Source organism: Callorhinus ursinus, unplaced genomic scaffold (assembly GCF_003265705.2).
Source record: "Callorhinus ursinus isolate GAN/ISIS: 27379988/994484 unplaced genomic scaffold, GSC_fseal_2.0 scaffold80, whole genome shotgun sequence".
Classification (NCBI taxonomy): Eukaryota; Metazoa; Chordata; class Mammalia; order Carnivora; family Otariidae; genus Callorhinus; species Callorhinus ursinus.
Genome location: NW_027397142.1, coordinates 295,335 through 321,400, shown reverse-complemented (window position 1 = coordinate 321,400; position 26,066 = coordinate 295,335). Strand labels below are relative to the sequence as shown.

Genomic DNA, 26,066 nt, shown 5'->3' with positions numbered 1-26,066 from the left:
CCCCCCCCCCCCCGCCCAACCACCCCGACCTCGGGCATCTCAGCCCACACACCCGGCCAGGGAAGAACCGGCTATTCTTGAACTTGCGCAGGAAGAAAGCGATAAAGAAGGTGCCAGCCATGAGCACCAGTGACAGCAGGGCAGTGTTGGGCTGGCCCCGGGGCCTCCCCTGCCCAGCTGGCCCCGGGGAGCTCCCATTCCCCGGCCCCAGCGTGGATCCTGCCCCATGCCATGTGCTGTTCTCGCCGCTGTCCGCCTCAGAGCTGTTGGAGACCGAACAGCCGTGGAGCGGATGTTCCTGGAAGATCTAGAGAGAGGACAAAGGACTCCATCAGCCAAAGTGGAGAGCTGTATGCCGAGTGGGGCAGGCAGGGGAGAAGATGACAGGTCTGGCCTTAAGGAGCTTGTTTTTTTGTTGTCTTAATTTTATTTATTTATTTGACACACACAGAGAGAGAGAGAGCACAAGGAGAGGGAGGGGTAGAGGGAGAGGAAGAAGCAGACTCCCCTCGGAGCAGGGAATCTGACGCGGGGGCTCGATCCCAGGACCCTGAGATCAGGATCTGAGCCGAAGGGGGACATGTCACTGACTGAGCCACCCAGGTGCCCTGGGGCTTGTCTTGTTGATCAAGAAAATGACTGGTGACCAGATGAGAGCAAGGGAAACGGGATTCAGGCAGCTGGGGGCATGGCTGCAGCCAGGCCTGGACCAAGGGGGTGTGTCCTCTCCTAAGCCTGCCAGGGGCACAGCTCTGAGGACCAGACTGTGACTATGTGTCATCTCGGTGGCCTTTCTCTTTGATACTTCTAGACTGTCTGCCACCTTAACAAAAGGACGTGTTACCTTTGTTATTAAAAATATGTGAGTTTCTAAGACTGACCTGAAGTCCCGGGACGTGTGTTGGTGACAGGGAGGGTGGAGGGGGGCCGGGAGGAAGAGCCAGCCCGTGCTCTGTGGGCTCCTTGGACCACAGCCCAGGGCAGCTCTGGGCTAGCCTGGGCCCTCCTACCCCGAAGTGAGAGTGCGGGAGGAGCAGAAGGCTCGCTCCGGTCCCGAGGTCTCCCCCCTCCTGACCCCAGCTCGCAGCAGGGCCTGCTCACCTTAACCAGCTTGTAGAATGTCTCATAGATGAAGATGAGGGAGATGAGGAATGCAAAGATCTCCTGGGTGAAACGGGAGACAAAGCGCACCAGGAAGCTCCCCTCCAGGGCCACCATGAGCAGGGCCAGGAGCACCAGCCAGAAGCCGATCCACACGCGGCCCACCAGGTACTCTAGGTTGTTGCTGCTGCAGAACTGGGGGGGCGTCCAGTCAGGTTCCAGAGCCCGGGGGCTAGCAAAGTGGGCGTGTTTGGGGAACAGGAGGGGCAGCTGGAGCAGGGCAGGAAGAGCCAGCCCCCTACTAGCCTGTGGGCCCTTACCGAGAAGAAGGCCTCCTCAAAGACCAGCAGGGGCCCGGAGAAGCCGATCACCAGCAGCGGCTGGGCCCCCAGCAGGCAGAAGACCACACCCTGGAGCGCCGTGGACATGATCAGCTCCGACACCCCAATCAGGTCCTGAGTCTTCTCTCCTGGGGTGGCAGGAAGCGGCTCAGGAGCTGGCAGCCAGGGCCCTGGGCATGCCCTGCCCACCCCACGCCCGCCCCCCAAAGCTGCTCCTTACCCAGCAGTCCCCCGAAGGTGATGGCCGGAGACAGGGCGGCGAAGTAGATGAAGATGACTGCAGCCAGGCACTGGGGGTCGAGTGCGTCTCGGAAGTCACTCAGGTAGTGGGGGTAGCGGCGCCGCACATCTCGGATCAGGCCCCCAAAGGGCCGGCCCGTCCGTCGGAGGGGATCGTCTTCGACTGCACCTGCCACCTCTACCATCTGCAGGAGCGCTGCAACCCGGGCCTCCGTCAGGGCGCCCGCTGCGGCCCCTCTGCGCTGGGCCCCCTCCTCCACGTTCACGCAGACCACCCCGACCCGAGCCCCAGAGCTCCCGCAGGGTGCGCGTGTGCGCGGTCCCTGCCCCGGGCCCATACTGGCCCGTACCCTTCTCTTGTGCTGACTTGGGCTCCAGCCCAGCCCCAGGGGGCAACAGGCGGCCCTGCTCCTCCCGTTTCTTGAGCATCTGGCGTTGGAAGTGAGCAACGGAGCGCAGCAGTTCCTCGCCCTGCACTTCCGAGGGCGGCAGCACCACGCTGCAGTCCAGGAAGGCGTTGATGGCGGTCAGCAGGTCCTCCCGCTCGTCGGCCAGGTAGGCTGCCTCGTGGAATTGCTGCCAAAGCAGGCCCAGGGCTGGTGAGGGTGCGGCGCGAGGGCCGGGGGAGAGCATGGGGCGGGGGGCGGGCGTCCCGCGGGCACTGGGAGGGCCTGACCTTGTCAGACATGAGGGTGGAGATGGAGCGGCCGATCTCGTGGTAGTCCATGTTGGCGCTGCTCGGGCCCAGAAGCAGGAAGAGGAAGCGCACGGGCACGGGCACCTCCAGCACCGCGTCCAGCTCCACCGCCTCTCGGAGCCGTACAAAGGCCATGGTGGGGCGGGACAGGAACTCCACGCAGCCTAGGGGCAGGGTGACATCATGGGCTAAGGGAGGGCGCAGGCCGCCCCTCAGCCCCCGGGTGGCATCCAGGCAGGCCTGGCCATCGCCACCCCCCGCCCCCACTGCAAGACTTGCCCACATACCCACAAGGACCACTGTGGCCTCGGCGTTCTCAGGGATCTTCTCTAGGAGCTTCAGTTCGTGCTTGGACTTGGAGCGAGTGATGCCGGCTGCTGGGGCTGGAGGTGGCAGTTCTCGCTGGGGATGCAGAACGGAGCTCAGCCTGGCCGAGGAACCCCCCCCCCACCCCCCACCCCCGCATGTTCACGCCCGGCAGCCAGCGGGGGCGGCTGGGACCTGAACCAGCCAGCGCCACCCCATTCCCCTCACCTCTCGCTCCACCTCTAGCCGCGTCTCAGGAACACCTCCGATGAGAGGCTCAGTGACATGGGGATCACTCTCAGCCCCCGGGCCATGGTGATGCCCCAGCAGGGAGCCAAGGGAGCCGGCTGAGATGTTTCGAGGGAAGGAGAAGTCCTTCTCATCACTCGGGTGGCTGGAGAGGCAGAGGGCGGTGAGGGAGGGAGGGAGGGCAGCGGCCGGGGCAAGGGGCGGGCAGGCGGGGGCAGCAGGTGGGGCCTCACCTGTGTTTCAGTAGCAGGGCCCGCAGCACATTGGCTCTGTCCTCAGCCTTGATCTGATCGGAGATGACCATCTGCTCCACCACCTGGTGGGCCACCCCGGGCAGGGTCTGCTGGTCCAGGTCCAAAAGCACAGCCCCTGGAATAAGGATGGCGTGGACGGGCCCTCATCCCCAGGTAAGAAGCAAGGGCAGGGCATGGAAAGGAGAGAGAACCGGGGACGAGGGGGCGGCCAGGTAAGCACGGTCCGGGGACAGAGCACTGGCCCAGAAACCAGTGAGCAGGGCTCAAGACCCAAGCCCCATCATGTGTCTGACCCATCACGTCCGTTCCTTCTGACCCTCTCTCCCACAGGGATGTGGTGGGGCTCAGCAGAGGCCACCAAGGCAGGGCCCTCCCAGAGGAGGAGGAGCACGCAGCCTCCGCTGGGCTGCGCCAGGCTGTCCACTCAGACGGGGCCACTCTTTGCTGCTAGAGAAAGTTCCTCCTTTCAGCGAGCCACATGCTGCTTCCCCTAACATCCACTCTAGGGTCCTAGTTCTGCCCTCTGAACACGACACAGCCCATCTGTGGCCTTGAGCCATCTGAAGATGTCACCCTCCAGCCTGGGCACCTCAACTTCCCCAAGTCCAACAGCTGCTCATGGGACAGTTTCCAGATCTTTCTACTGGTCACTGCTCTGAACTACTAAATTTATACAGAAATGGAAGTCCTCTCAAAAGTGACCAGGTCATCTTTCTGTCAAGGTCAACTTGCAGGAACGCAGAACTAGACAACAAATAGAACCATTTAAACAAAAACGGAGGGGCACGTGGGTGGCCCTGTCAGTTAAGCGTCTGCCATCAGCTCAGGTCATGATCCCAGGGTCCTGGGATCGAGCTCCGCATTGGGCTCCCTGCTCAGCGGGGAGTCTGCTTCTCCCTCTGCCTCTGCCCTTCCCCCTTGCTCGTTCTCTCTCTCTCTCTCTCTCTCTCTCTCTCGTGATTTCTCTTAAATAAATAAAATCTTAAAAAAAAAAAAAAATGGGTGTGACAACTAATAGAACCAAAGGCCCCTGAGCAGCCAAAACAGAGATCACAAAGCCCAGCGATAAAGCCCCTGCATCTTGGCGCTTCACCCAAAGCCTGAGAGCCTCCCTCAGAGCCTATTTGCTCCTGGTTTTGAAACAATTCTGACAGCAGGTTTCTGAGTCCTCAGCTGCTTAGAAACAGGCCTTCTGACAGCAACTGGGACCGACTTCTCCAAAGGGAAGGAGGAAAGAAACACAGAGCAGAGACGTTCAGAGACCTCAAGAGTCTTGCACCTTGGACATTTAGTGAAATTTACATAGCCCTCGGGGCGCCTGGCTGGCTCATTCGAGACAGCATGCAACTCCTCAACTTGGGGTTGTGAGTTCGAGCCCCATGTTGGGTGTAGAGAGGACTTAAAAAAAAAAAAAAAAGACCTTACATAGCCCTATAGATTAGATCATTTCAGAAAGGTTTGCATCAACGTTCTTTAAAAACATGTCACCATCCCAAACATATCAGCTTCAGTTATCTGAAAACATCACTTAAAGGAGCCATTTGCTAAAAATGCCAGATAAGAGAGAGTGGTGTCAACCCTGCCCCGCAATCACCGATGACAGAGCCCAAGCAATGACAGGCTATATGACATCATGACGAGGAGGCTCCTTCCCAGGCTGGGGTAACATTACACACTGTGCTGCTCAAGACACCATCTGGGGGGTTTTGGTCCTCAGAGAACAGACTCAGTCAACAAGATTTACCCAGCGGGAGGGGAGAGGGGGCGGGCAGGGCAGGTTACCATGGGCCAGGGTCCGGCGGAGCTCCAGGAGGCTGCGGAAGGAGAGGGAGGCCACATGCGGCTTCCCCCAGCGCTCTGTCTCCTCCTCCACATCCTCCTCAAATTTGATCCAGCGTGCTGTTTCCCGCCACTGAGGCTCCTGGTTTTTGTCCAGCAGCAACTCATTCAGTTCCACAAATACCTTGGGATATAAGACGAGGGGCACAGCAAGGTCAGAGCCGGTGGGGCCCAGGGACTGCTCTCTAAGACAGCCAGCGTCAGGGTGGACCTGTGAGCCGGCACGGCCCGGGACACTGTACAGGGCACAGGCCTAGCAAGATCCTAACCAGTCTGATCCTCTCTTTGCCTCATCTGTAAAATGGGAATAATACCACCCACCTCAAAGGCCTGTTATGGGGAATCAAAAGAAAGCCTACAAAACACTTAGCACCGTCTATGACATAGTAAGTGCTTGACGAACGATCACCACACACATGCACGCACACTGGAATGTTGTATGCTTCCACGTATATGCATCCGAGAGCTGACAAAACTGGCTGAGCATGACAGAAGAGCCGTCACGGCTGATGGGACTGAGTAGAGGCACGAAGGAAGAGAGTGCGGAAAACGTTCTATGTCTAGGCAGTTAGCCAGCTGTTTACATGTGCAAAAAGTCACGGAGCCGCACACACAGCCCCAGTGCACTTCACTGGATGCTGTTAGACCTCAATAAAAAGGTAAAAAAATCCCACTCGAAGGGGTGGGGTTGAGGACCAGAACGCTGGAGTCCAAGATGGGCAGCGTCATTAAGGAACTGCGTGATCCTGGTCAGTCACTGTCCCTGATTTATGGCTGCTGCCACCTGGGCTATGTACTGCTCTACAGAGCCACCTCTGGCCCAAAGGGTCCTCGAGCTCCTCATGGCCAGCTGCCAGAAAATGGCCGTAGTATAGAAATCAACAGTGTCTAAGATGGGACTCAGAACCCTAACACCCCCATCAAAAATGTCAAGGACTCTTGGGCAGTGCACAACCTTCACAACCGCAGATGGCAGCCCTGGTGTTCGCGATTATTGCTGGTGTGTGTGTGTGGGGGGGTAGATGGGGGGAGCCTGTGGGGAGGAAATGGTTGGGGAGATAACGGAAGGGCAAGAAGTGGAGGACAGTACCTCGTGGGGCTTGTGGGGGGCCCGGGGTCGTGTCCGAGGCGTGGGGCCAGGCTCTCGCCCTTCCCGGCCACCCTGCCCAGACCCTTTGGCATTCTTCCGCACCAAGTGCCGCCGCACTCCAGGAACGTCCTCAAACCGGTGACCTACAGGAGGCAGGGGGACATGGTCAGGCTCCCGCTTTCTCTCCCTCCCGCTCCCACCAGCACTGGGCTTGGCCCGGCCAGCACTCACTTTTCATGAGGTCTAGGTCGGCGGTGGCCAGCGTCTGGGCCTCACTCTCGTCTGTGGGGACTCGGGGCAGCAGCGCCTGCTCAGCCCCCGTCATGCTCCCAATGCGCCTCCTCTCCTGCAGGTTGTAGCTTCGGTGCCCCGGCTGTGCCTTGGTCAGGGGACGCGCCGAAGCTCCCCCGTCATCACCTCCTGCCGCGCCGCTCGCCACAGCCACCACCTCCTCCACCGGGGCTCTGGACAGACAGAGCGACCGTGAGCCGGAGCCATGCGGGGGAAGGCGGGGAGGGGATCCCAACCGGCCCCCACCCTCCGCGCTGTCCCACTCTCGGTGGGCGCGGACGTGCAATGGTGAGCCTCCTACAAGCGGGACCTGGCCCTGCCCTTCACCGGCCGCGCTGCCGGAGCGGTCACACCAGCTCCCTCGGACCACCAGCTGCTCGGCAGCAAGGCAGAGCCGAGGCCAGCCTCCTGCGGGGTTGGGAGAGCCGAGGTCTGCATCAGCAGCCCGCGCAGGCCCTCCTTCCCCTCCTGCGCACACCCCTCGCTGTGGGCTCAAGACGGTCACAGGTCCCAAGTTTCTAACCAAATGGAGGAAAACAGGTAAAGACGGGCTTTTGAAAGTGTAGACGGCTCCCTTGCGGTCATGAGAATATGAACTCGTCCTTACAGGTGCCAACTTCTGCGCCGGGCCCCAAGCCAGGATGTCTCCTTCCTCTCGGCCACTGCGCCCAGCCCCTGCCACATCATGCTAACCTGCTCTCCCACAGCTCCAAGCCCGTGTCCCCCATCCACCACGAGAGGAGTCCCCCAACAAGCTTTCTTCCCCTACACCCACCCCCGGTGCTCTCCGTTCTCTTGCACCCCTGCCCACAGATCTGACCCACTTTTCCAATGTCGTGCACTCCCCGAGGCCTCCGCCTGCCCCTGGCCCCTGGCCCCTGGCCCGCCCGCCAGCGCAGGCCCCCGTGCCGGCGGCCGCCGTGGGCTCGGCGCCACCCGCCCCGCCTGTCTCCCCAGCGATTCCGGCAGCCCGCTCCCCCTTCCCTGCAGCCCTTCACGCTGCCTGGCACCCAGAAAACAACAGGTCCACGATAATGGTGACCTTGAGACCCAGTTCAAAGTGATTTCCTCCAAGAAGCCTTCTCCAGCTAACGCCCCCAAACTCCAATCCCCCACTGATACGGACATTGTGCCCAAATCTGCCCTTCAGCACAGTGACTTCTCTGATGCCATTTCCCAGGGTGGACTGGCAGCTCCCCAAGAATGAAAGGGAGTCTCCTAGTCTTCTCACACCTTTGGGACCCCAGGCGGGTACTCAGAGGTTACCAATCCAATCCCTGACCCAGCGCTTGATGCCGCGCCACCTGAGGTCACAGGAGGGGGAGAAGGTACGGGTGTTTAGACTGCACACCTGTCCTGTTTCAGAGTAACCCACACTTAAACCTTATTTCACAACACCCTTTAATCCCTACAACCACCCTGTGAGATAGGATCTATTATTCTTGGTTTGCACACGGGAAGGCTCAAAGAGGTTGTACTTGCCCAAAGGGGCAGGGCTGGGATTTGAACCCCAGCCTGAGGGTCCTGAGGCTCATGTTTTTCCCCACATCACACCACTGACACCAGCAGGGGAGGTCTCTATCTGGGGACACTCACCCAGTCTGGGCCCCTTTGCTGGCCCGGGGAGCCGCCTCCTGGTGGGGCAGCGGTGGGGGAGGAGACGGACTGGTCCTTTCTGCCTTCCGGTCAGCACCTTCGTCCTCCTGGAGAAAGAACTGGCACAGGAACCCACGGGAGCAAGTGAGGCCAGGCCAGGGACCCTGAAGAGACGCCCCCCCCCCCAGGAGCCCCGCCCCAACTCACTTGCACCGAAGAGGGTGTGGAGGCAGGGGATGGCTGGGTGAGTGCCCGGGCCCCCTCGGCCCCACTGGCCTCGTCCTCATCTTCCTCCCCCTCCTCAATGGTGGGGGTCTCCCCGGTGGGGGAGGCTCCAGGGCGCCGGCGAGGCTTCCGTCCCGGGCCCTGGGGTGTCTTGCGGCGCCGGGTGTCCGGAGGAAGGTGGGTGGACAGTGGGTGATGGATGTGGTGGGAGGACTGGCGGTGGTCTGCGGGGAGGAGGGCACCTGGCTGCAGGCGGGCGCAGCTTCCTTCCCCTGCCATCCCAGCCCTGGGTCCCTCCCACTAGACCCCAGGCCCCTTTCTTGCTGGACAGGCAAAGCCTAAGTGCCCCTGCCTCCTCCTCCCCGACGCCCCCTCACATTCAAAGTCTTCCTCCCCATAGCTGCGGCCTGGCTCCTCTCCTCCTCGGGACCCAGCCTCTTGTAGGATCTCCTCAAACCGCTCCACGCCCAGAGTGCGGTGAAGTTCATCTTCCTCCTGCTCAGGGAACCCGGGGGCTGCAGGGCCCAAGCTCTCCGGCTCTGGCTGTGAGGAGGAAGGGGTGCGGAGGACACACAGGGGCTCACCAAGAGTTGTACCCCGAAGCCCCACCCTGCGCAGTGCTGGAGCTCCAGGACCGCCCCAGGAGCCTTCCCCTCAAATGCCAGGGGCCCAGAGCCCCCCGCCCCCACTCCCTAAGCAGCCTTCCCCTAGGTTCCAGGACATCTGAACCCTGGCTGTGCTCATTCTGGTCAGTCCTAGGGCAGGTGGAAAATCTCAGGAGAAATCCTGCATCTCCAGCCCCGAGGTAAGGTGTGTGAACTGGCCAGTTCACATGGCTGATGGTGAACCAATTCCCTCTGGCCGGAGCACAACTCCCGGGCCTGAAAAGTAACTTCTGGAGGTGCCCAAGCCGACTGACCGAACTCTCTTGAGTCAAACTGAAACCTAGCCCCGGGATAGGAATGCAGCGCTTCACCTTGTCAGGAATGCCCCCCACCCCCAGCTGCACCCCACCGAGCCTGGGGCCCCTCAGCCCCCTCGGCCGCTCGCTAGCCCCGCCCCTCACCTCCCCCCCCACCTGAGTCATACTGCAGGAGAGGAGCAGCGGACTGCGGTGGCGGCGGCCGGTGGTGGTGGCGGCGGCGGCTGGTGGTGGCGGCAGCAGCGCTTTGGAGAGCTCAGCCTAGCTAAGCAGCCTGCTGCCTAGCCACAGTCTCTGTCCAGCCCCCACCACCCCTGCCAGTCTCAGCTCCAGGCACCGCCAAATATTTGCTCAAGAGCTTCTGGACCTCAAGGGCATCGGGATCTCCGAGGGCGGGGTATGGAGCCCCCTCCGTGGCGGTGCCAGTGGCCAGAGCAAGGAAGAGCGAGGGGAGGAGGGCTAAGGGGAAGGCGGGTCCTGGGGAGACACTGAGGTGGGGACAGGAGCGGCAGGGATACTGGACACAAGATACAGGAGTCAGGGGCTTGCCTCCCACCCCCCCTTGCTTCCTACCCCCCATCCCAGCAGCTCTAGCCTGCTTCCCCAAGCTCCGGCTCCACTCTCACCAGAATTAGCAGCGGGAGGAAGGTGGCGAGAGGCGGCTGAAGCGAGTGAGCACGGGGAGCTAGCCAGGGTGGGGGCAGGGGGGTTGAGAGCCCCTCGCACCTGAGGCCGCAGGAGGAAGTCCATGGCCGGCAGGGGTGAACTCGGGAAGGAGGGGGAGGGGACCAGCCTGTGCCCCTTCCCAGTCACGTGCCCTGCTGGGCCAGATGGCCAATAAGGGGCTGATTATGGCACTTGGGGTTAATCATTACACTCCCCAGGAAAATCAGGAGGGGGCCACGTGGGGCGGTGGCCACGTGGGGCCGCGCAGGGCGGGCCGGGGTGGCACGTGGGGCCAGGGGGCGTGTGTCACTGCAAGCAAACCCTGCCCAGAACCACTGTGTGAGGACGCTGCCGTGGCTGCCTCTAAGGCTGGGTCAGAAGGGGTCACCAGGTTAGAGACCCAAGGTCCCCAAAGTTCCTCTCTCTCTGTGGCTAAAGAACCACCCGGATCTTCAGGAAACAGCCTCCAACTCTCTCCACGGGACTGAAAGTGGCAAGACCACCCCATCAATACCCATCCCAGACCCCGGAGACCCGGACAAGGCCAGAGGAGGGATGGCAGCGGAGGGATGGCAGCGCCCCTCCCCAATCCATCAGAGGCTCCCCTTCCTCCTGAGCCTACACACACACACACACACACACACACACACACACTCTCGCTCGTGCGCGTGCGCGCGCTCTCTCTCTCTCTCTCTCTCTCTCTCTCTCTCTCTTTCCCCAGTTTGACAGTGGACCCTCCCCCAGAGCACCTGTGGTGTGGGAGGGGCGGTGGGGTGGCCAACCCAGCCGGCAATACTCACAGTACAGAAAGAATCTGCGCCCGAGGCGGGGCGCCGGGGGGCGCTGCTCATGGCCAAATCTTAGCCCTTTTCACTGTCACTGCGGCTTTCAGGGCAACAAGGCGGCGGCATAACCTGGGGGGTGGGGGGGAGGACGGATCACGTGAGAGCAGGCCGCCAGGCACACAAGTGCCCCGGCCCTGCTCAGCCCCCCAACGCACGCCCAGCCCGGGGGAGGCCAGGTCTCGGGAACATCCCGCCAGCGGGCACCGAGGGGTCTCCCTGCTGCTCAGGATCCTCTGGAATATGAAGGGCTTTAGGGTGCCCCATAGAGGCCAGAGAGCGACAGAAAAAGAGTTATTTACAGGAAGAAAAGAGAAAACAGAGAGAAGAGGATGGGGGGGCGCGCAGAGGGCCAAGTGAAGAGACCGAGAAGGCGGGAGAGGCTGCAGAAAGGGGGGCGGGGGGCAGGAGCCACGGCCCAGACCTACAGAGAAAGCAGCAGAAATCAGGGTGGGGAACGGAGGAGGGAAGGGAAGGGCAGGCTGAGCCAGAAACGGGGGCAGCGACCGAATGTGGCGCCCGAGGTGGGCTGAACGGGAGAGGGGTATCCTGGGGAGAGGGAGACAGCCCGCGGAGCAGAGAGGGGAGGAAGGGAGGGAGAGACTGGAGAGAGCCGCAAACAGCAAGCATGGGGGGGGGCAGAGACACCAGACCCAGGGCTGGGAGGAGACCCAGGACTGTGCCCCCTCCCCTGATGAGGGAGGCTCCCTGGGGGAGGGGCAGGAGCCCAACCCCACTCACTCAGTGGGAGGGAGGAAGGGAGCCGGCGGGCACAGGCAGGACAGACCTTTATAATGGGGGAGGGGCACGTGACGAACTGGGAGGAGGGTGGGCACAGAAACCCTGAGGTTCTGCCCTAAGGGGCAGTGCTGATCCCTCCCCTCCCCTAGCCTGAGGCCAGGAAAATCTGAGTGGCAGGGCTGACGCCCTCCTGACTGTGACTGTCGGGGTGTCTCAGGAGGGCACTGTGTGTGGTGGGGACGCAGAACAGTTGCGGTTAAGGAACTTGACGGCAAATCAGGGTACTCATTCCTAGTGGGGGAAGCGGATGTGGGGGGGGGCCTGCACTCAAGGTTCTCCAAAGTACTGAAGCTCCCCAGTGTGTTGTTGGGGGGTGTCAGGGTTGCCCGACTTAGGGCTAACTCGGGGATAAGACAGGTCAGTGTAGGGTCAAACGATATAGGTCTGGGGGGGTCAGTCCCGGGTGGGGAGCCTGGAGCAACAAATTCCTGGCAAGCACTCCAGCTCAGCTGACGCTCTCTTCACCTCCCCCTCGGAGGCCTTCAGCCAGGTCACATTTGGCGTGGGGGACAGGGGGACTGGGAGGAGGGACCCCGGTCTGAGAAGGGTGTGTGGTGCCTTGGAGCACCTGCAGGTGCCCCACTCCCACTTCCAGGCTGTGCCCTCTGTGTACTCCCCCACCCCCCCCACCCCCGCCCCGCCGTCCCAGAACACAAAGCAGCTTCTGTCCAGAGCATCGGTGCCGATAATCCGGGGTGGGGGCACATTCCGGGACCGGCCCCGACCGGCCCAGAGGATTAGCATCTCCCCCACCCCCGCCCAAGGGATTAGCACCCCGGACCCCCACTTGGGCATTAACCACCCCCCAAGTAAACTCGTACATTCCACAGCTCTTCGATGTGGGGCTGGTGGGGGTAGGGTGGGGGATGGAGAGAGGATAAAGTGGATTTCAGGCAGCGCCGCCCCTAACACCCAGCACCGGGCTTCCCAGACAAGCCAGCGCGCCGCACCCCCACACCCCCCCCCCCCCCCCCCGGCCAGGCCCGCCTCTCCGGACTCGTCTTTCCCATCCCCACCCAGTTACTCCCTCTTCTGCCTGAACCCCTTGTCCTGACCTGACCCGCCACCCCCTCCCTTCCCTGCTCCACCTCCCAACCCGGAGGTCCGGCGCAGCGGCCCGGGGCCACCCCCAGCCTAGGGACCCTGAACGGGCCTTAAGAATAGAGTAGGGGGTCGTAGGGGAGGGGTGTCGTCTGGAGCTCGCCCAGGAATTGGGAAGGCCGGCGGCGCCTCCCAGAGACTACCCCCTCCTGGTGGCAGGGGGCGCGGCACCCTCACTTCAGGTAACTCTAATAAGCGGACCCCGGATCCCGCTCCCTACTAGCAGTCCGCGCGCCTCCGCATCCTTCTCCCCAAGACCTCGCTTCCCCGCGCCCCAGTCCCCGCCCCTTCCTCCACTTCCACTCCCTCCCTGCTCCGAGTCCCGAGTTCCCCCCTTTCCTTCCCCCTCCCTTCCTCCCTCCGCGGCCCTGGCCCTCCTCCGCCGCCACCTCTCCGCTTACCCGCTTGCTCTGGACTTCGTGCCCCGGAGGTCTCGGGATCTCTCCCCCTTCTCCGGCGCCCTCGCGCGCTCCCAACGACTCCCTAGTGCCCACCTCGGGGCGCACCCCCGCCGCTCCCAACTTCTCCCAACTCAACTTTCCCCCGCGCCGCGGGCAGGCCAGCCCCCTACGTGCGCGCCCCCCGGCGCACCGTGCGCGGCCCCGCCGCGGCGGGTGGGGAGGCGGGGAGCGGGGCCTGAGACCCGGGAACGGAGGCGCGCTTCCAGGCACCGCCCGGCACCGGGAGCCCCGCGCCCCAGCGGCCACACCTCTGTCCGGCTCAGTCCCGTGAGGCAGCCGCCCGGGCTTCCCCGCATGGGACTTGGGCACCCCGGGGACGCCGTCTCTTGGCCGCATTAGGTACCTCTGGCGGAAAGGAGCCCGCCTCACGCTGGGGATCCCAGACAGGAAAACGGAGACACAAAGATGATCAGGAAATTCGGGGCGGAGGAACTTGAAACACAAATGCATCGGGGTCAAGATCTCCCCCTACCCCCAATCCCCAGTAATCCCCAGTGCCTCCAAGATTAGGCCCTGTCTTTGCTTGGGATGCGGGAGGGCGGTGGCGTTAGGGGAGATGGCTCCTGGAGGTTGGATTTCCATTACCCTGAGCTGACCTAGACTTTCCGAAACCGGGAACTTCTGCCTCAGTGATTCCCTGCGGCGACCTCCTTCCTCGAACCCTATTATAATCAACATCTGCCACTAAAGATTTCTGTATTTCTGGGTTTTCTCAACTAAATTATAAATTCCAGATAAAGAGTATACTTTTTTCCTTTTTTTAATATGCCAGTACGTGAAATACAGCATTGTGTATGCAGAGAACGTTCTGATGATAAACAAGTTAATTAACAAATGTTTATCACCAACTATGGTTCTGGTGCCTCGGAGTGCTGTTTGGGGCCGTTTTTGTCCAGTTCACAGCCCTCAAGAATGCAATCATGAGACAATTAGAGAGGAGCGCAAGAAAATCTATAATCAACTCCTTAAGGGATGAGGTCAAGGCTGCTCCAAGTGTAGCATCTGTCTGTGCTTCTGTCTGTTGAGGGCGGTAGCCAACCTGCCAGCCCTCGGCCACACCCTGGCTGACTCCGGTGGGCCCGGGTTCTCCAGACTGGTGTGGAGGGACTGACTCCCAGTGTTCCAGCCAGTTTGCCTCGGGACGTCACAGTGTTGCGAGCAGCTGGAGTCGGGTGGGCTCCGAGACGACAAACGGGGCTCAGAGGGCAGACGTTAAATCCAGAGGCACACCTGCCTCTCTTCCTAGCCCTGTGGTTCAGCTGGTCCCTGTGAAGTCGTCACCAAGGCATGGCTCGGAGCCATTTCTCAATCAATCCTGAGGTCTCCAGATGGCCTGGGGAGAGGTAGGAATCCGTACTGCGGTTGTCAGGAGGTCGTTGGAACCTCAACACCATCAGCCGGGTCAGAGCGCACCCATCCCGGCCCGGGATGCAGGCCGCCAAACCCCAAACCCCAGAGAGCGCCCACCCCCACCCTACTGCGTTCTGGAACGTTTAGTCCCAGAGAGGCCCTTTTCAAAAAGAAGGTTGTGATTACAGAAAGGAAGAACCAGAGCAGGGCACCCTGGGAGCCTGGCGTTACGGCGCCGAGGCCCGGAAAGCGGACACGCGATGCTTCCTGGGACTTGAAGTCCAAGGTTTTCCTCCGTGGTCGAACCGGAGTCCCGGGAGGCGAGTGCTGCAGAGAGCCTTGGCGCAGCCTGCTGGGAGTTGTAGTCTTCTTGTTCTCTAATGCCCCGCACATTGCTGGGAAGTCTGGCCATCCTTGGTACTACATGCCCCAGAAGCCCATGCGCAGTCAGGAGGGCGGGGCAGGGCCGGGGGCTGGGGTGCCGCCTCCTCTGCAACGCCGGGGCCGAAGTCTTAGAACCCAGGGCCCGTAGGGGTCCCCGCGGCTGCCGCGATGCAGAAATACGAGAAACTCGAGAAGATTGGGGAAGGTAATGGGACTACGAGATGTTCCTGCAAGATCTTCCTCTACAGACCCGTCAGCATTCCTTGCAGCCCTGGCTCCTCTACCGTCAGCAATACCCACAGGCTCCGACCTCAACACTGGCTGCAGCCTTGGCCCCGAGCTCAACACTCCTTGCAGACACCTGTCCTTCCCGTTAGCATTTCCCGCAGACGCCCCTTCCCAACCTTAGCACTTCCTGGAGACCTACTTGCCGACCTTAGCACTTCCTGCATCTCCTGCCCCTAGCCTCAGCACCACTTGCAGAGCCTCACCCACCCCACAGCCTCAGTTGTCGATGCAGACCTCCGACCTCATTTCTGCCGGCCCTCACTCTTCTCCCAGGCCTGCTCCCTATTTCCAGACCCTCCGGAAGCACCGCCTTCATTACAGATCTCCTTACCCCCGCAGCTGCAGCTTCTCCCTGCTGCAGACACCCTTGAGCCATCTGCAGGCACCTTCTCGGCCCCATCCTCCCTCAGAGTTCCTCCATGCTGAGCCTTCACCCTGAATCTCTCCCCTTACTCCTCCAGGCTTCACAAATAACACACTCCCACGCTGCCTGCTCGCGGGACAGGGACTTCCTGGGGTGGGAAGGGTGTCCCATCTTTTACGCTCATCCTTGACCTTCTTCCTCTAGGCACCTACGGAACAGTATTCAAGGCCAAAAACCGGGAGACCCATGAGATCGTGGCTCTGAAACGGGTGAGGCTGGATGACGATGATGAGGTAGGACTGGGACATCCGGGCCAGGGAGGGGGTTGAGGGCCCAGGTTGGGTGGGATGTGACTGTTGCCCGCCCGGCCCCCTCCCATGTGTAGGGAGTGCCGAGTTCAGCCCTTCGGGAAATCTGCCTACTCAAAGAGCTGAAGCACAAGAACATCGTCAGGTGTGTAGATGGGCAGGGTCCTCCTTGCCTGTGTGGTCAGTTGGAGGAGGGGGGCTTCAGAGATGGGCTGGGCGGATACTGGGATCAGGGTTGGGCTGATATAGGGACATGAGGCTGAAGTTTGCAGACCTGCCTGGCTGAGTCCTTCCTCCTCCCTAGGCTTCATGATGTCCTGCATAGCGACAAGAAGCTGACTTTGGTTTTTGAGTTCTGTGACCAGGTGAAAGGGGAACTTGGGGGACAGTAGCCTTGGGAGGGTATAGGGGCCCACACTGAGGTTAAACTCTGTCCCGTTTCCCACCCCCATCCCTTTTTAGGACCTTAAGAAGTATTTCGACAGCTGTAATGGTGACCTGGATCCTGAAATTGTGAAGGTGAGGGGCTGGTATCCCGGAGACTCAGTGAGGCGGGGTGGGAGTCAGTCTTCAGTCTACACACTCTCTGAGCACCAAGTTCAGGCCCTGAGCAGGGACACACTGGAATGTCAGGGAATGAGAAGACCCTGTTTCTGCCCTCCAGGAGCCTCCCTCTTTGCGAGCATCTTCACATGGTCTCTTTGATCTGACGGTAACACTCTGATACCAGTGATGTGATTTGCACTTGAGAGATGAAAAATGAGATTCAAAGAGATACGGTCATTCATTCATTCATTCATCCAACAAATACCTATTGGATGCTTTGCTGTGTGCCAGGCACTGTTCTAGGCCCAAGACCAAGTGCCTTGTGCCAGGTTCCAGGGGAAGCAGTGCAGATTGATAATATAGCACAGTATATATATTGATGGCTCCGAGGTGTGTGCTTCCATGAGGCCAGGTAGGGGAGAGATCAGTGGGAAGGTAAGAAGACCCACTAGGCTGTAAGTTCCAGAAAGATTCTGACCGGGGCCCCCGTGCACTGTTCACTTATTTATACCTAGCACAGGACAAAGCAGGTCCTCCATAGCGAATGAATGATGTTGCTGAAAGATGGGTGGGGTTTTGAGGCAAAGCAGAGGATGAAGAGGGGAGCGTGGCCCACCGCAGGGGTCAGCTTCCCATGCAGAAGGTCTGATGCCCTCCCCTGTTCCTCCCTCCCCCCACAGTCATTCCTCTTCCAGCTGCTGAAAGGCCTGGGATTCTGTCACAGTCGCAACGTGCTGCACAGGGACCTGAAGCCCCAGAACCTGCTAATAAACAGGGTACCTCCCGGGGAGAAGGTGGGAGACGGGGGAGGCTCAAGTCACAGGCTGGCTGGCACAAGTGATGAGGGGAGCTGGGCTGGGAGGCAGAGGCAGGGGGCCTGCCCTGAGACTGTTGAAAACCCCTCTCTGTGTCCCTTTCCATCCCCCCTCAGAATGGGGAGCTGAAATTGGCTGATTTTGGCTTGGCTCGAGCCTTTGGGATCCCTGTTCGCTGTTACTCAGCTGAGGTGAGCTGGGGGTGGGATGGGGTGTGGGATATGGGGCGGAGGGAGGGGGTCCCCTCCCAGCATCTTTCCTCTCCTACTCCAGGACCCAAAACATTATTTTCCCCTCCTGACTGAGCCCCTCCTCACCAGTCCTCTAACCGGGGGGCGGGGGGGGTCGCTGTGGGCGGGGTCTTCTCCAGGTGGTCACGCTGTGGTACCGCCCACCGGATGTCCTCTTCGGGGCCAAGCTGTACTCCACATCCATCGACATGTGGTCAGCCGGCTGCATATTCGCAGGTGACAAGCTGGGGGTCTGCAGAGACACTGTCTCTTCCATTCAAGTGGACAGATAGCGTCTGGAGTGTCTGCTCTGGGGAAGGCCCTTGGGGATGGGGATGGAAAGCACAGAGGGTGCGATGGGAATGGGGGCTTCTTCACGTGCCCCCTCCTCTCACACCCTGCTCCTCTCCCAGAGCTGGCCAACGCCGGGCGGCCTCTTTTCCCTGGCAATGATGTAGATGACCAGTTGAAGAGGATCTTCCGATATCCTTCGACATCTCCCTTCCCCTCGAGCTCTCTGAAGGGGAGTATGGGGGGGTGGGGGCCCCTGGCTGGCTCTGTCGGTAGAGCATGTGACTCTTGATCTCGAGGGTTGTAAGTTTGAGCCCCACGTTGGGTCTAGAGTTTACTTTAAAAACAAACAAACAAACAAAAAGCCCGTGGAGCTCCAGGGTGCAGGGAGCGAGGGTGACGATGGGCTGGGCCAGGATAGGGCATGGCTTTGGACGAGGGGATGGAGGGCAGAGGGTGGCGGACACTCCGATGTTCTCAGGCCTGATGGAAGCTGCCACTTGGAGGGTGTACAACCTGTAGACAAGGAGAGCTCCCTGGGGGAAGAAGCCATGAGCATACTCCTCCAGCTGAGAAGTGAATCCTTAGGACAAAGGAGCCAAAGTCAGCAGCCAGGATTATTTGTGGGCATAGGAGAGAGCTGACTGGGTCATCAGGAGCAGACATCAGGATTGAAGTCAGAGTAGCGGATGCGTGTAAAGTGCCTGGCCGCCGGGGACACCATGCGTGTGCTGGGCCTGGCCTCTGTCATGAGCTGTGGGATCACGTGAGGGGTCTGGGGATGGGCATGAGGAATCCCCACCCCCAGGAGGGGAAGAGCCCCTTACCTGCCCCTTTCCACCTGAGTGATCCTTGACCCCATGGACACGCTTCTGGGGACACCAACTGAGGAGCAGTGGCCTGCCATGACCAAGCTGCCAGACTATAAGGTACGATGGGGAATGGGGGGGGGGTCCTTTTTACTTCACAGCTCTAGTAGCTCCAAGCCCCCATACCTTTGGTCTGACTCTCCCCCGCCCCCCCCCACAGCCCTACCCGATGTACCCGGCCACAACGTCCCTGGTGAATGTCGTACCCAAGCTCAATGCCACGGGGAGGGACCTGCTACAGGTGACCGAGGGCAGGGGTAGAGGGTGGGTCCAGACACTTGTCAGGGGGGCTGAGGGAGCGTGGGGCTCTAGGTGGTCGGCCCAGCCTGAACCTGCCATGCCTTTTTTCTGTGCCTTCAGAACCTCCTGAAGTGTAACCCTGTCCAGCGCATCTCTGCAGAAGAGGCCCTGCAGCACCCCTACTTCTCTGACTTCTGCCCCCCATAGGTGCCAGGACCTTGGCCAGGCTGGGGCCTGGCTGATTTAAGCCCCCTCCTGGGAGGGGAGGAAAAGCAGGGGATGCACGGTGTGCTGAGCCCCGGCTGTGCTGGGCCTGGCCGGGGTGGAGGTGCCCTGGCCCGTGTTCTTCACTCCCTCCATGGACTTTATTTAATTTCATAAATTGGCTCCTTTCCCACAGTCTGGCTGATGTGGTGGTAGAGTGGTTCTGAGAGGGGGCGGGCTGGGGCCGGGGCCTCTGCTCTGCCTTACCGCCCTCTGCGGCCTTGCTTCCAGCTCAGACCCAGCCCAGCTATCCGGTCCTTGCCCCCCTACCCGAAGTGGCCTGAGAGTGGGTGCTGGCGGCTCTGACCCTCACCCTGATGGCTGGGCTCGGGGGCAGCATCCCCCCACCCCTGTGCCTATGCTGGCACCCACCCCCCTTCCTCCCTCTGCCCAGGAGCACCAGTCCTGAGGGGTTCGGCAGCCAGGGTCAGAGTAAGGATGGGCTCCCACCAGGATGGGGAAAGGAGGGCCAGGCCTTCCTGTGGCTCTCCCCATCTCACATGTGCATCCCCAGCCCTTCCTTTTTCATCGCCCTGCCCCCCCCCTGCCCCCGCAACCCCAGGCCTGCAGGCTGAGGCCAGGAGAGATCCAGAGAGGTGGTGAGATTAGGAACCCCCTTTCCCCTGCCCCCAGTTTCCCAATATTTGGGATACAGAGAAAGAGCAGGGACATGGGCAGTAGTTGGGGCCTGGATGTATTCTTACTGGCAGGAGTGGGAAGGGAGGGCCCCCTGCCACCATCTCGAGCCGGGCCCTTCTGCTCTCTGGGGAGGTTGGGGAAACAGCCGTTCCCATGGAGACATGTGGTGTGCTGGCACTTGGTCTCAAATACGAGAAAAGAGTCTTGATCTTCCCAGGCAGGACAGCAGCTGGCGTTCTTGGAAGTGGGTAGTTCCTCCTGTCCTCTCCCTGCCTGCTCCCCTACTTCTTGCCAGGCTCCGGGGCAGAGCTTTCTTCTAGCTGTTCCCTTGTGGTACCCCAAACATACCTGTCCTCCTGCTGACTCCTCTCTGCCTTGACACCTGGCTTTGGGCTCCATTCTCTCTGAGATGCAATTCTGATCAGCTCATTCACACTGAGCTGCAGATGACGGATGCCCTCTTAACTACTCTTTTTTTCCCAGAGAGATTTGTGGTGGGTGACTGGGACCCACCTACATTTCAGACACTGCCCACTGGATGCTGGCTGGCAGAGGTCTTCTTTGGCCTGAGTAGGGATGACCGTGGCCTGACCAGTCTGCCTGTAAGAGAACCGGCCGAGGCTGATGCACTAGAACTTTATTTGGGGTGAAGATGGCAGAGACACGAGCAGGCGGGGCATGTCCAGGATGTCAGGGTGCAACCCTGAAGACACAGACGCCGGGTCTAGAGCCGTGTGACAAGGTAGCGGGTGCGGTGGGATGCCGACAAAGTCTTGGTGACAGCACAGGGAGGGGTGGGAGGCCTGGGGGACCCAGACCACAGCGCTGGGACAGGAGGCCTCGTACCCACTGCCCTGCCCCCCTGAACCTGAATGTCACCCTCTAGATGGGACCTGCCCCTCCTCCCTTGAAATAGGGGGCCATTTCTTGTTACCTGGGGCCCGGGCTGAGGTGGGGACCTGGGGTTCGGTGGCTGCCCAGCCCTTCCTGAAGCTGTGGGAGGGAAAAAGGGTCAGAGGTGGGAGGAGTCCTCCCTCCCAGGACCAGCTAAGGTCGCTTCACGCTCCTCCCCCACCATTCTTTCCTCAGCCGGGTAGGGATGGTGTTCTAGGCTTCAGGGGGAGGGCTGAGCATCCATGTTGGAGATGGCAAAGAAGGAAGAAGGGCTTGTTACCAGATTGGTGCTAGAATGCCTTTGGGAGTGCTTTCGGTTCCAGAAGTATCCCAGGACCCTGTCTCGGAACACCTGGGGGCAGGCAGTGGGGGGAAGTGGCCAGTGCACATCCTCCTCCTATGGCCTGATTCCTTTCCCCTCCCCCAGCTGGGGCTCGGGCCCACCTCACAGAGGTAGTCCAGGATCTCAAGGATGGTGAGCAGGCTGGCTCCGACGAACAGCCCCATCTGGCCCCCAATGTCACCTGCAGAGCCCAGGTTACCCATCAGCTCACAGCCACATGCCCTGCCCACACCTCCCCAGACTCCTGGGTGTCCTGTGTGGGCGCGCGCGCACACACACACACACCAAGCAGTTCTGACACTTCATAGGCCTTCTTCTGCTCCACTGTCTCATAGTTGAGGGCCTCAAAGAAGATGTCCAGCACCAGCACATTGTCTCTGGAGGAAAAGAGAACAGGAAAGCTCGCTGGACCCCCTCTGGCTCCAGCTGCAGGCAGGAAACAGGTGCGCGATCCGTCTCCCGTCTGTGTGACTTCTGAGAGCCCTGGGGCGGGCGTCATGGCCCCCGTTTGCAGGAGAGATGGTGTCAGAAGGTTCACCCGCTTGCCCAGAGGCCCAGGAGCCCTGTGGTGATGTGCAGACTGGTGTCCCAGCCGGGTGTGCGCGCGAAGGCTCGTCCGCAGGAGGGTGCCCGCCCCGCCCCCGCCGGCCCGGCTCACGCGATGTAGGCCTCGCTGCGGTTGTGTTTCCGGGCCAGGTAGCGGGCGGAGGCGCGGCTCGGGATCCGCACCATGGAGAGCTCCTTGGCGTAGCGCGTGCTGGCGCACGGGTTGGGGCAGGTGCACGCGTCCTTCCGCAGCATGGCGTCTAGGGGCCACAGTCGCCTGGGTCAGGGCCACTCCGGGTCGCGGGCGGAGCGGAGCAGGGGTGGGGATGCGGGACAGGTTTGCGCCTTACCGAGCGCCGGATTGGCGCAGTCTTTGTACTGCTGGGGGCTGCACACTGGCGCACCTCCTGGGGTGGTGGGGGAGGAGAGAGCTTCGGGAAGGGCCCCGTAGGGCCCTTTGCCCCCCCACGCGGACCCCCTCCTCCGCCCCCACCAGCCCCTTACCAGGCATATGCATCATTCGGCAGCCGCACTTCCGAGCCACGTAGCGCGTCTCGCAGGCTAGGCGACACCCCATTAGACTATACGGAGGGTGGGGGCCTGGGCTGGGGCTGGGGGCCCCCAGGGGACCTGAAGGTTCGGGCTCAAAGTCAGCGTCCAGAGATGCGGAGCTGCAGTCGCCCCAGGGTGGTGGCAGGAAGCTCAGCTGTAGTGGGTTGTGTTAAGGAGGCACCCAGGTACAATGTGAGCTGTGACGGTGCCGGCATGCAGAGGGATGGGGGCCCCCAGGACGGTCTGAGGTGTTGTGGGCTGAAGGAGGGGGTTGGGGGCCTTGGTGGGGTGGGGGTGGGGATACTTGCTGCTGCTGGCAGGACACAAAGGTCTGGTAGCCAGGGGCTGCCCCGAAGCCCTGCTGCTCGATGGTGGGCGGCTCCTCCTGGCTGTGGATCTGCACTCGGATCCCCACCTCAAACGGGGTCTCTTCTGCAGGGGTAAAGGGGGACCCTGAGGACTGTGTCTCAGGACAGCCCCTGCTGCAGCCCTCTCTCCCCAGGACTGCAACCAACCAACCCTGCCCTCTTCTCACAGGAAAGGATGTGCTTTGGGGTCCTTCCTAGTGCCTCCTCTCCTTCCCAGAGGCTTTTGTACCCCACCTGTGCCACCCTTCCAGCCTGACCCGCGTGCCCCCATACCCATGTCCCTCCACACGGGCAGATACTCATCCTGCTGCACATCCAGCATGATCTCCAGCCCGTTGCCCATGCCGCCCTTGGGAGTGGTGAGAAGCTCTGCCCCATCGGCGCCCGAGTTAAAGGTGTAGCACTGACCCATCCGGGTGAAGATCTACGAGTGAGCAGACAGGGGACAGACCTCACCAGGGTACAAGGAGCCCAGCCAGCCCTTTTACCCAGGCAAACCGGAGGACGACGAGACCTCTCCTCTCCCTGCCCTCCATTTGGTCTCTTTGACCGCTCGACCCATATCTCGGTGCCCCCAGTCCGTCCCTCCTGCCGGCACGTAGAGTCAGACCCTCATGGGCTCCCATCGCTCCAGCCCCTCCTCCCCTTCCCAGACCCCACAGCCCCCAGCCCAGGGAGCAGCCTATGGGACAAGTGTTTCTTTGGAGAATGGCAAGAAAGGAAGGGGGTCTCGGCTGCCCTCCTCCAGGCCTAGCAGAACGTTGAAGACGTAGAGGGAAAGCAAGCCGACTCGCCCAGGCAGAGAGGGCTCTTCCGCCCTAGAGCAGTCCCACTAGATTCCCCCCAGCCCCCAGAAGCGGGGTCTCCACAGACCAGAACTTGGGCCCAGAGCCAGCCTGGGTGAGTGCCCGGTGCTGGGAGGCACGACCTCGCACACTGCGGTCCAGCTGAGTGACGGGGGGAGGACCCCAGGGAGCAGTCTCCTGCGCTGAATAGAAAGGCCCTGGCAGGGTGGGGAACCTGTGGCCTGGGTGGGAAGGGAGGGGTCCCGGGCACGGCTGTTAAGGTCCCCCGGCTTTGGAGGAGCCTGGGCTGGCATGACTGGGGGATGGTGGGTCCCGGGCCGGTGACCAGCTCACCGCAGTGAAGTTCTCGGGCCCGCACGGCCAGCCTCGGTAGCGGCAGTCCAGCAGCATGTCCTCCAGGCTGTGCCCGGCCCTGGCGTACAGTCGAGCCATGTCGAAGGTGGGACTGGGCATGAAGCCGCGCGGCGCGGGGGGCTGGCCCAGGGCGCGCAGGAAGGCGGCATGCTCGGCGGGCTCCACACCCAGCAGCGCGGGCCCGGCCCAGTGCAGGTCGTTGGGCGTGAGGCGGGAGCGGCGCAGCGGGTTGATGTTGCACAGGGTGACGGCGGGAAAGGTGAGCCGGTGGCTTTCGCGCTCGTCCAGGGCCGTCTCGTGGTGGAACTCCCCATAGTAGCGCACCCTCTCAGCCACTTGGTAGAGGAAGGCGGCCAGCGACAGGAGCACGGCGGCGGCCCACAGCCCTCGGCGAGGCGTCAGGCCCCCGGGGCCAAAGACGTGGCCCAGCCCGTGCAGGGTGCAGCTGCTGGCGAACACGCGGATGTCCGAAGCTGGCCGCCGGGCCTCCTGCGGCCCGGGATGGGGCTTCATGGCCGAGGCCCAGGGTGGGGGACACTGAGAGGGCCGGGGACGGGTGACCAGGCTGCAGGGGCTTGGAAGGAGGAAAGAGGGTCAGTCTGAGGACCGGGAGGGGCTGAGAGGATTCGGGTGGCCAGGTGGGGGTCGCTGCGGGTGAGGCGAGGGGAGGAGAGGGTGGGGGAGAGGAGCCCAGCCCGAGGGGTGCGGAAGCACTGGCGCAGCAGGTTTGGCTCGACGGTCTCCAGGAACAAAAGCTGGGGCTCCGCTAGGCTCAGCGCCGGACCGGGGGCGCGGCCGGAGAGACCAGGTAGGGCGCTGCCGAGGTGGGAAGCAGGGCTCGCTATGCTGGAGGCTGCTCTGCTGAGCCGGAGCTGCCGCAGAGGATTGGGTTACAGCAGTGAGGGGGCCGGGGGCCCGCAGAGCAGTCTGGGCGGGGGGCAGGGAAGGTCCCTGGGGCCCCAGGCTGAGCCATTAGTGCGGTGTGTTGGGGGGGGCGGGCCGCGGCTCTGGGGAGCCCAGAGGCGCCAGCAGGAAACCACCGCAATCCTGGGTAAGGCTCGAAGGGAGCCTGAAGAGAAGTTGGGTCTGGGGCGCCTTAATGGCCCTTTGGGCTCCCAGCTGCAGCCCTTGCCGTTGGGTTGAGGGTCGGTTGCTGACCCTCGGCCCAGTCCCTCCCTCCTTTTGTCTCTCCTCCCTTCCCACTAACCTCACTCGGGATCATCTGTTCCTCCACAAAGAGAGCAGTTGGCTGTTGACCAAGCTGGAAAGCGGTGGGAAGTTTGGCATTGGCAGACTCCTGGCCATCCAGCAGGCCACGCTGGGTGGCCGGGGCTCTGCACGTCCCCTGCCCGGGGGTCGTCTGTCTCCAGTGACCCTCTTCCCACCTCCCCATGCTGAGTGAGGCCCTCCTGTCTGAGAGGCTGGCCCCTGCCAAGGTGGTGGTGGGCTCACCTGCCCCCCTCCCAGGGAACACAAGTGTCCTGTGACTTCACATACCAGGCAGTATCTAGGACCTGGAAAACTTACCCATTTTTTAAATGGCTGTATTCGATTCCACTGTGTGGATGTACCAACGTTCATCCAATCACATCCCTGTGATGAACACGGGGGGTTTCCAGTCTTCCAGTGCAAACAATGGTGCTCTCAGTACCATTGCACAGATGTAAATTCCCAGAAATAGAGCCACTGGGTCAAGAGGCAACTATATGCGTCATTTGGTAGATACCACAAAATTCCCCTGTGGGAGTTTTGCACTCCTGTCAGTAACACGGCAGGCAGTATACCTGTTTGGCAGTGGGTGCTTTTCATTCTTTCTTTCCTTTTTTTAAGTAGGCTCCACACCCAATGTGGGACTTGAACTCACAACCCTGAGATCAAGAGTTACACGCTCTACCTGCCGAGCCAGCCAGGTGCCCCTGCCGGTGGTGGGGGGGCTTTCCTAAAGGAAGAGATACAGTGTCCCTGACCCAGCCGGGGTGCCCTGGGCCTAGCGTGGCAATGCTGGCCTCGAGAGGGCAGAGTGGGGCATTTGATCGAAGACACTGCAGATGATCCAGAGGGGATGTTGGGCCGGGCGAGGGGAGGACTCCCGGCAGCTGGAGCAGACGCCTCCAGAAAGCAGAGTGGCAGCCTGCGAGGTCAGCACCAACTGGCCTGCAGTGGCCCGAGGGGGTCCTGCTGACCCAAGGCCTGGGGACGGGGGGCGGCAGCAGGAGGGGCCGGGGGGCCGAGGGCTGCGGGGGTCAGCCCAGACACCCCACGTGGGGGCATGGCTGGGGCCTGGGCCTCGTCATTGTCCAGCCCTGCATTTGGTTGAATGCTCACCTGCCTCCGTGTATCTGGGAGTGGGGAGATGCTGCACTGTCGGCCTGACAGAATGCGGGTTTATCTCCGTTAATTTATTTATTGAAGCTTATTTCTACTCCATCTCTTTCCACAAAGCCTGTGAGGTTGCTAGGTTCACGTTGGTGGGCTCTTGGCCGTGCGTGGAAGAAACGCAGTTCGCCAGCTGACCACGATCACACCGAGCTGCAATCACCCGTCCACCCGTCTGTCCTCCCAAGACTGCAGCTCCACGGGGGCAGGGACACCC

At 61.5% G+C, this 26,066-nt stretch overlaps 3 protein-coding genes across 4 annotated transcripts in view; 1 reads left to right on the top strand and 2 right to left on the bottom strand.

The window, feature by feature from the left end:
• SLC4A2 (solute carrier family 4 member 2) overlaps positions 1-13,140 on the bottom strand; it is a 15,666-nt gene extending 2,526 nt beyond the window's left edge. The window contains exons 1-17 of one of the 2 annotated variants that reach the window (XM_025862172.2): positions 12,963-13,140; positions 10,618-10,731; positions 8,607-8,772; positions 8,212-8,453; positions 8,005-8,123; positions 6,349-6,581; positions 6,118-6,260; positions 4,971-5,151; positions 3,168-3,303; positions 2,914-3,079; positions 2,667-2,781; positions 2,359-2,543; positions 2,033-2,258; positions 1,663-1,878; positions 1,422-1,570; positions 1,102-1,296; positions 53-307 (exon numbers count right to left, since the gene is read on the bottom strand). In XM_025862172.2, coding sequence (XP_025717957.1) covers positions 53-307; positions 1,102-1,296; positions 1,422-1,570; positions 1,663-1,878; positions 2,033-2,258; positions 2,359-2,543; positions 2,667-2,781; positions 2,914-3,079; positions 3,168-3,303; positions 4,971-5,151; positions 6,118-6,260; positions 6,349-6,581; positions 8,005-8,123; positions 8,212-8,453; positions 8,607-8,772; positions 10,618-10,668 — 2,778 coding nt within the window. In that variant the 5' untranslated portion in view covers positions 10,669-10,731; positions 12,963-13,140. The remainder of the gene's footprint in view (positions 1-52; positions 308-1,101; positions 1,297-1,421; positions 1,571-1,662; positions 1,879-2,032; positions 2,259-2,358; positions 2,544-2,666; positions 2,782-2,913; positions 3,080-3,167; positions 3,304-4,970; positions 5,152-6,117; positions 6,261-6,348; positions 6,582-8,004; positions 8,124-8,211; positions 8,454-8,606; positions 8,773-10,617; positions 10,732-12,962) is intronic. The other variant, XM_025862174.2, reaches the window with a different exon arrangement.
• A 1,683-nt stretch (positions 13,141-14,823) lies between these two features.
• CDK5 (cyclin dependent kinase 5) lies at positions 14,824-19,106 on the top strand. Its single transcript, XM_025862226.2, has 12 exons — positions 14,824-14,961; positions 15,613-15,701; positions 15,794-15,861; positions 16,021-16,081; positions 16,179-16,235; positions 16,943-17,038; positions 17,194-17,268; positions 17,448-17,544; positions 17,721-17,790; positions 18,467-18,527; positions 18,628-18,708; positions 18,828-19,106. Exons 1-12 carry the CDS (start codon positions 14,925-14,927, stop codon positions 18,912-18,914), a joined length of 879 nt encoding a protein of 292 aa, XP_025718011.1. The 5' UTR covers positions 14,824-14,924; the 3' UTR covers positions 18,915-19,106.
• Positions 19,107-20,232: 1,126 nt separating this feature from the next.
• On the bottom strand, positions 20,233-26,033 carry ASIC3 (acid sensing ion channel subunit 3). Its single transcript, XM_025862185.2, has 15 exons — positions 25,799-26,033; positions 25,258-25,412; positions 25,001-25,159; positions 24,681-24,734; positions 23,453-24,345; positions 22,587-22,737; positions 22,250-22,377; positions 21,898-22,099; positions 21,744-21,800; positions 21,506-21,653; positions 21,133-21,224; positions 20,949-21,028; positions 20,785-20,856; positions 20,545-20,603; positions 20,233-20,413 (listed from the first exon to the last, which is right to left on the bottom strand). Exons 5-15 carry the CDS (start codon positions 23,984-23,986, stop codon positions 20,335-20,337), a joined length of 1,602 nt encoding a protein of 533 aa, XP_025717970.1. The 5' UTR covers positions 23,987-24,345; positions 24,681-24,734; positions 25,001-25,159; positions 25,258-25,412; positions 25,799-26,033; the 3' UTR covers positions 20,233-20,334.
• Positions 26,034-26,066: the final 33 nt, after the last annotated feature.